Source organism: Nanorana parkeri, unplaced genomic scaffold (genome assembly GCF_000935625.1).
Source record: "Nanorana parkeri isolate BGI_ZX_2015 unplaced genomic scaffold, ASM93562v1 scaffold301, whole genome shotgun sequence".
In the NCBI taxonomy this organism is placed as follows: domain Eukaryota; kingdom Metazoa; phylum Chordata; class Amphibia; order Anura; family Dicroglossidae; genus Nanorana; species Nanorana parkeri.
This window is the reverse complement of record NW_017306569.1, coordinates 1,334,629-1,342,666: the sequence shown is the minus strand read 5'-3', so window position 1 is coordinate 1,342,666 and position 8,038 is coordinate 1,334,629. Positions and strand designations below refer to the sequence as shown.

At 45.3% G+C, this 8,038-nt stretch overlaps 1 protein-coding gene across 2 annotated transcripts in view; it reads right to left on the bottom strand.

Annotated features, from left to right (window-relative positions):
* Positions 1 to 8,038, bottom strand: part of FAM3C (family with sequence similarity 3 member C) — a 52,201-nt gene that overhangs the window by 22,363 nt on the left and 21,800 nt on the right. For both annotated transcript variants that reach the window (XR_001941303.1, XM_018557738.1), the window contains exons 3-5: positions 5,494 to 5,598; positions 3,644 to 3,676; positions 14 to 137 (exon numbers count right to left, since the gene is read on the bottom strand). Coding sequence is in view for 1 of the 2 variants with exons in the window: in XM_018557738.1 (XP_018413240.1) it covers positions 14 to 137; positions 3,644 to 3,676; positions 5,494 to 5,598 (262 nt within the window). In the remaining variant the exon portion in view is untranslated. The remainder of the gene's footprint in view (positions 1 to 13; positions 138 to 3,643; positions 3,677 to 5,493; positions 5,599 to 8,038) is intronic.

Below are 8,038 nucleotides of genomic sequence, written 5' to 3'. Positions count from 1 at the left end.
GCAGAGTACTTACACATTATCATCCAAACAAATCTTCGGCCCAACCACATTAGCTGCTCCACTTGCAATCTTAAAGGCAAAATGCTTCTCTGGACAAATCTTTGAAATTCCACATCTATATCTCGGAGCCTTAGTAGCTGCATTCAGAAAAAGAAGAAGTTTATGTTTTTATATTAAAAGGGCTTTTTTTTGGCAGACTTAGGGCACCGATTTATGCAATACTTTGTCAAAGCAGATGCCGAGCTTAATAAGAGTTTGACAAGCGTTGGTAAATCAGGTTTACAGCATACACTACAGGTATGCTAAACTTGTAAATGTACCCAGTTCACCATCTGAGTTCTCCATTACTCTCTTGCTATCTTTCTGCTCCCTAGAACACCAATGACATTCAAATTACTGTGGCAGATACTAACCGATTGTGGTCCACAAGAAACATCTTAGTGCAGCATTTTTATTTTAGAGGGGGCGTTCTGTATTTATAAACGAAAAAAATAGGATTTTTGTACTCACCGTAAAATCCTTTTCTCTCCGTTCATTGAAGGACACAGGGCAACAGATCGTAGATCCTGTATGGTAGGGTAATATCGCCACCTGCAGGAGAAGGACGCTAGGCACAAAACTAAAGACCAATTACAGCCTAGGGGCGGCCCCTGCTGGTGGCCCAACCCCCCACCTGCTGACAAGTCTCCAGTTAGTAACAAGCAGTTAGGAGTGCACCCCCATAAAAAGAGGGCGGGACCTGTGTCCTTCAATGAACGGAGAGAAAAGGATTTTACGGTGAGTACAAAAATCCTATTTTCTCTCCCGTTCATTGAAGGACACAGGGCAACAGATCGTAGATCCTGTATGGTAGGGACGTCACCAAGCAGTAACTCAATGAGGGATGGGCAAACACAAACAACCCAAGAAGCACCCAAAGAGCCGCCTGCAAAACCTTGCGCCCCAAACCAGCATCCGCCGATGCTAAAACATTCACCTTGTAGAACTAGATAAAGGCGTGAACAGAAGGCCAGGCAGCGGCCTTGCAAACCTGAGAAACAGAAGCCCCATGGCGAAAAGCCCAGAAAGCTCCAACAGCCCTAGTAGACTGGGCAGTGACAGGGAAAGGGGGCTCACGCCCCCCAACGGCATACGCCTGAATAACCATATCACAAATCCATCGTGAAAGGTAGCCGCCGACACGGCCCGGCCCCTACGAGGGCCCCCCGTGAGCACAAACAGGGAATCCGTCTCACGGAAAGAAGCAGTAGCTCCCAAGTAGACACGAAGAGCACGCACCACATCCAGGCAATGTAGCGCTCTCCCCTTTCCCGCGGACAGGTTGTGGGCACAAGGAAGGTAGAAAAAAAGTCTTCATACATATGAAAAGCTGACACGACCTAAGACAGGAAGGCCGGTCGAGGACGGAGAACAGCCTTGACCCCATGAAGGACCAGACAAGGTGACTTGCAGGACAAGGCAGCCAATGCAAACACCCACCGAACGGAAGTGACGGCCACCAAAAAGGCCACTCTTTTGGGACAAGGACAAAAACGGAATCTTCCGAATAGGCCAAAGGGTGATTCCTGCAGCCCATAGTAGACGGAAGGACTCCCCGCGCACCAATGCTGAAGAGTGAAGCCAGCACCTTAGGGAGGCCGCATCAACCGAAATCTCCTGCGACAGGGTGGACTTGACCCACAGCCCCAGAATATGCCACTGGAGGGTCCCGGTATGGTGCTGAGCTGAAGGCACCGCCTCGAAGGAGGCCACCATGAGACCCTGGACCTGCATACAGAAGTGAATGGACGACCACCAGCAAGTCCGCAACAGACGCACGTCAGAACGAAGTGTCAGTAGCTAGTCCAGAGGAAGAAAACCCCGGGCCGCGACCATGGACAGGACTCGGCCCAGATACCCCAGGGGCGGCGAAGGCACCAGACAAGACTCCCGGAGATCCAGGATCCACCCGAACTACTCTAAGGAGCGCACCGTGACCTCCCGAGCCGACACCAGAGAGGAGTGCAACTCCGCAGAAGCAGATCGTCCAAATACCCCACGATCGAGATTCCCCGGCAACACAAGAGCGCCAGAACCAAGGCAAGCACCTCGGTGAACCCCCGCGGGGGCGACGCAAGGCCGAAAGGCAGCGCCACAACTGGAAATGCTCTTCCCCCACCGCGAAACGAAGATATCGCTGAGGAGACACGCAATAGGCACAGGAAGGTAGGCCTCCTTGATGTAGATGGAGGCAAACAGGTCATATCACCACGGACCGAATTGATTCCATGCGTAAACGACAGACCCGCACAAAAGAGTGTGGGCGTTTGAGGCCCAGGATGGACCGAACCCTCTCTCACTTAGGCACAGTGAACAGATGTGGATAAAAGCACTACAACCGTTCCGAGAACAGAACCGGCACGACCACCCCCGGGACAAGAGGCCCACCACTGCGCGATGAAGATCCGCCAGGCGTAGAGGGGAAAGGCCTGAGGTGGACGAGAAAAATCTGTGTACCGGACAGGGCAGAAAGTCGATCTTGTAGCCAGAGGAAACCAGCTCCCGAACCCAAGCGTCGGAGACGTGAGTCAGCCAAAAGTCCGCCAAGAGCCGATCCAGTCCAAGGTGGTGCCAAACAGGCAGTCCACAGCGAAGGGAAGCTCCGTTAGAATGTTTGTAGAAGCCTGGTCAGCCGCCCAGCACGTAAACCAGAACAAACGGCGAAGCGTAACCGCCAACGTGCCTCGAGTAGCGGCCGCGGCACCCCTGGGCTAAGTAGACACCCATAGCCGACCTAAGCCCCCATAGTGTCCACAACCAGGCACACCGCTGGCCAGGGCAGGAGTCCTGGGACGTAGGGACACAGCAGGAAGGGCATATTGCCCTTGCAGGTGGCGATATTACCCTACCATACAGGATCTACGATCTGTTGCCCTGTGTCCTTCAATTAACGGGAGAGAAAAAGGCCTTAGTGTGTGTCAGCATAATGTCCTTTCATTCTGACCTGATTATCTTTACAGGTCTAAGTCTAAAGCTACCAACAGAATTGCCATGGCATTCATATATATGAAAAACAACATGCTGCAAAAACATATATTTTCCCCTCTGACATACAAAAAACATTTGTAAATTGGATTTGAAATAAATCTTAAAATAAAGGCCAACAGGTGGTCTGTAATATCATATGCAGATAGTAACCCATGCAAGAGTATCTATAATCCTAAAAAAGACCCAGGGCACCCTCAAGCATCCTACCAAGGGAAACAAGTATGCAGAGTACAACAATGAATAGCACTCATCTAAAAGGATGTGCTTATCTGAAAGGATGTGCATATCACTTCAAGAAACTGACACTCCTAGTGCTGTTCTCATCAGAAAAAGAACAGCCTAAATGCTGAAAATGTGTTCATGGATGACAGATATTTGTCCAGCAATACAATTCTACACATTGTGTCAGCTAATTGTGTGAATATTCTCAGAGAAACAATATGACTGAATTTAAGGGAAAACTGCTGATAGTATGCATTGCCATTTAAGGTTTGTATTTTAAATGCGACAGAAAATGAAGTAAAGCACAATCAAATCAATGTAGTAGGGGAAATGATAACAGTACCCCAAATGAACCAATTTCCATAAAAACAGATAACTGGTTAACTTTACTTACTGGGATGTGCCACATTATCCAGGGCTGATCGAGCTAAAGTACAAACATACGACATGTATTAGGATCAACATTTAAGAAATGCAAGCTTAGACACATATGTTTTCTACTTATAAATAACAAAGAGCCAAAAACACTGGCACATTTACAAAACGAGCATTTAAAATTGACTAAAGTGTGGTCGTGGTCTTCAGTAAGGCGAAATGCAGTTGCCCACAGAGACCTGGCAGGATTCACCTTTCACTTATCTTGCTTCAGGGAACCGAAATCCCATTAGTCAGGAGTTGTTGAATGTTACACATCATTAGAGCTCTAAGCATTATTTAACCGAATAGGTGAGAATGTGACCCACCCTTTATTTTTTGAGGACCTGACCTGTGTAGTACTGCACACCACCAGTGCTACTACCAGTGTCATCATAGGATCTAGTGATGTACATTGAAGAACCACTGAAAGTAAATCCCAGTCACTTTCTGGAGACCTAAAATCACCTACTACTATTTTGGACCCCAACCTTTAAACACCTGTTGTAAATCCACAAAGGAGTGCTCAGTGGTTCCTCCTCCTAGCCCCTACTTCACTACTGTGCCCTGTAGTGACTAGGAGCCAGTGGATGGAACCACAGTAGGCATTGTGGGAGGAAGGCATAGACACACCCAGAAGTGTTGGATTAAATTATGCTGGAATCCATAGCTCTTGAAAAGTGCAAAGAAAGGACTTGCCCTGCCAGAAAGGTAAGTACTAAGAATCTTTTGCAGACAACTTTTTTTTATAGAATGTTTGCTTTTCACATGAGTCTTTATAGGGCTTGTGATCATGGGAGACTGAATTTTCACCAATCTCAAAAAGCTGCTATTCAAATAAACACCTTAGAGCACGTGTCAAACTCAAGGCCCAGGGGGCCGAATCTGGCCCACCAGGCCATTTACAAACCAGCAAAATATGCACTGGTATGGTATTGCGTTTGTTGCCCATGAAAAATATAATTTTTTCTCATGCCGTTTTCTTTTATTTTCAGTCCAGAGTCCCAAAGTGGATTTTCACACATGTTTACCGGCCTCTTAAGGTGTATGTGAACCCTTGCAATGAAAACCTGCCACTTGTGACCTATGCACTGCGCTCTGTAGCGTCCAAGTAGCAGACAGAGAGATGCACGCTTCTGTCATCCCCACATATCCCAGCTGCTCTCAGGGTTAGTTCACACCATCAGCACTGCCCGCATTGCGGCCGGCTCCCCATTTTGCTGGGTAGGAGGGGGGCGTGCCTTTGAAGTGAATGGCACCGTAGCCACGCCCTGCGGCCGCAATAGCCTGCACGGCAACCGCAAGCACTATTTTGAACACACCGCGCGGAACGCACTGCAGGCACAATGTGGTTTGCGGTTGCCGTGTGAACGATCACATTGCGACTGCAGGGCGTGGCTACGGTGCAATTCACTTCAATGGCCGACCACGCCCCCTCCCGCCCAGCAAAATAGGGAGGCGGCCGCAGTGCGTTCCCGGTCCAGAACGCAATGCTGATGGTGTGAACTAACCCTCAGAGTTGGGCAGGAAGAGGGGTGTCAACAGCAATCTGACTACAGGAGTAAAAGGCAGCTTCCAAGCTGGCGATCCAAAGCAGAAGGCAGAGACGCACACTGGCCACACTAGGATGGCTCTGCATTCGTACCTTGTGTGGTCAGATTGCAATAGGACAGAAGGGGGACTGGCAGGATCACCAGTTCTTTCACGGAAGCAAAGCAATCAAAAGAGAACAGGCTACATTTACAAATAAGTAATGATAACAAATACACATATGATATATTACATTTTGAGATCACATGAAAAGGAAAGAAACATATAGAATACACTTACCCAAAAATTTTCCTAAATTGGAATCCATTTTAAGATCAAATACTTGGGATATCACATAAAAGGTGAGTAAAAAGGCTGCTACTGCTACAACAAATTTTATAGCTCCTAAAAGAAATTAAACAAAAAGCAGTGTTAGAGGACTTTAATCTAGCTACTACTTTTATAAAAAACAAAATGAAAAAGGACAACATTTTAAAGTATTTTTATTTAGGATTTAAAACAAAAATATCAGATTGTTAATATAAAAGTAAACAAAATTAAAAGCCAGTAATTCTTCAAATTATTGTGGGCTCATTTACACCTGCTGTGCACGCATGCCAACACACATACATCGGTGGGAAATGGGCTCCTAAACGGCAGCTGAGGCCCCCATTGTGATGTGCAGGGCCCTCTTGTGTGTCCCTGTGCCTTCAAGGAGGTTGGGCTGCCTCCTGGCAAACCTTCACCCAATTTTATCTTTTGCTACATGTGCTCCAAGATGGAGACTCTCATAGGTTAGAGTTAGGACCGCACTATATAGGAGGTGCCTTGGCTAGGCGGTGCGGCTTTCACATATTCTGCAGAAGACTTGTATCTAAACTTCTGGTTTTAACCCTAGTGGTAGACAAAATGTTTTCCATGCTGGCTGGTGAGTGTGCTGGGAAACTTTTTGCTGTTGTACTGTATAAAGCCCTTCCATTTGCACCTTGCCTTAAAGCTGGTGATAAGTTGATGAGTGCGTTTGCCATTTGTTTTGCTTGGCCAAACACACACACACACACACACACACACACGTTACCAACCTCCCTTATTCTATCCAAAAAAAAATATTATGCTTTGGCTTCAGTTCTACTTTAACTGCCAGCAGGGAGCACTGTTTAACCAGAATGAAAAATCACAGTTCTGGAGTCAGTCCATGCAAAACAAATACTTAAGATAAAGTACTTCAGTACACTAAAGTACTGTATTTTATATTCTTATAATAAAGGAGTAAAGACACTCAATCACAATGGAGTTGTTGGTTTCAAGAAATTGCTTCTTGTTAGCAGGTCACTTGGACAGTTCAAACTGCAACTATAAGTCATGAAGAACACAATATGGAGGTAATACTTAAAACAGGTGTGTTGCCTGTAGCAGCATTTCTTAGCTTTATTAAATTATGTATCCCAGTGTCCACCAAGTATCCCTGGTGTGTGTTAGCCATCTCAAATGCTCCTTGGCGTATATTTTAACTGCCTGCAATTGGGCAAAATATCTTCCTAAAAGAATAGTTTATCTTTTAAATCATCAATGTTATAAAAGGACACTGGTAGGTGTCTGTATCCCACTTCTTTAATTCTTCTGCACAGGCCAAGCACAAAACAATGGTCTTAGCTGAAGATTACGGTTTAGAAGCAATGCGGAAGATACAGGTGACTGAGCAGGAAGATTGTAACTGTCCCCAACTGCCTCCCTGTGTATATAGGCATGTTAAAGAGAATGTTTATTCTTTTCAACTGTTCTATTTTGAAGTTTGCCAAGGTTATTTACATGAAAAGGTGATTTGAAGACCAGGTGTTTACACCCCCTTCCTGGCCAGGCTATTTTTTTTTCAGTATTTAGCACTGCAGTACTTTGACTGACGTTTATTCGGTCATGCAACGCTGTACTGAAATGAATTGTCTACCATTTATTGGGGACAGACAGAGCTTTCTTTTGGTGGTATTTAATCACCACTGGGGGTTTTATGTTTTGCTATATTAAAAGGAAAAATTATTGAAAATTTGGGGGAAATTATTTTTTTTCATTAGGTTAGGAAACAATGATAATTATTCATATTTTTGGTAAAATATAAAAGTTGGGGGTCACGTCGGGTAAATAGACACCAAACACGTCAAGCTTTAAAATTGCGTGAAATCGCTAAAACTACCATACCCAAAATGGACCATAGGCGACGCTTTAAAAGCTTTTACCGCTCATCAGTTTAGTGTTGTTATCAGTGATTGATAGCCCTAGAAGTATTGCTCACATTCCGATGTTCGCGACGATATGTAACATGTGTGGCGTAATGGGCGCAATTATCGTTTTCGCACATGACGCATGTTTGCTTGCGTGTATGTATGAGGGGGGACTTTAATTCTCTTTTATGTGTAACTTTTGGGGGGAAACTTTTTTTTTTTTCACTTAACTTTATTGCTATCACATAGGGGGCTAAGAAACCCTTCTATGCGATAGCAAAATATGTGACAGGTCCTCTTTATGGAGACATCAGGGGTCTCCAAGACCGCTAATGTCACCTAGGACCCCCCAAAGAAGCTGATGATCATCAGCTTATCTCCAGCATCTGAAGCTGGAGAGTGACAAAAGAATGCGGAAGTGATGTAACATACATCACTTCCGCATTCTGACACCAGAGAGGGGACCTGAGGGAGATTGTGTAATGTTTCGTGAAATGTAGCAAAATGTGCTTTTTTTTAAAAAAAAAACGTATAGGTGGTGTTGTTTGTGCACCTTTAATTTATGTGTCTATTTTGAATTTATGAGATACATCCAAATAATAGACAAAGGAACAATCTCTGGCAGGTGG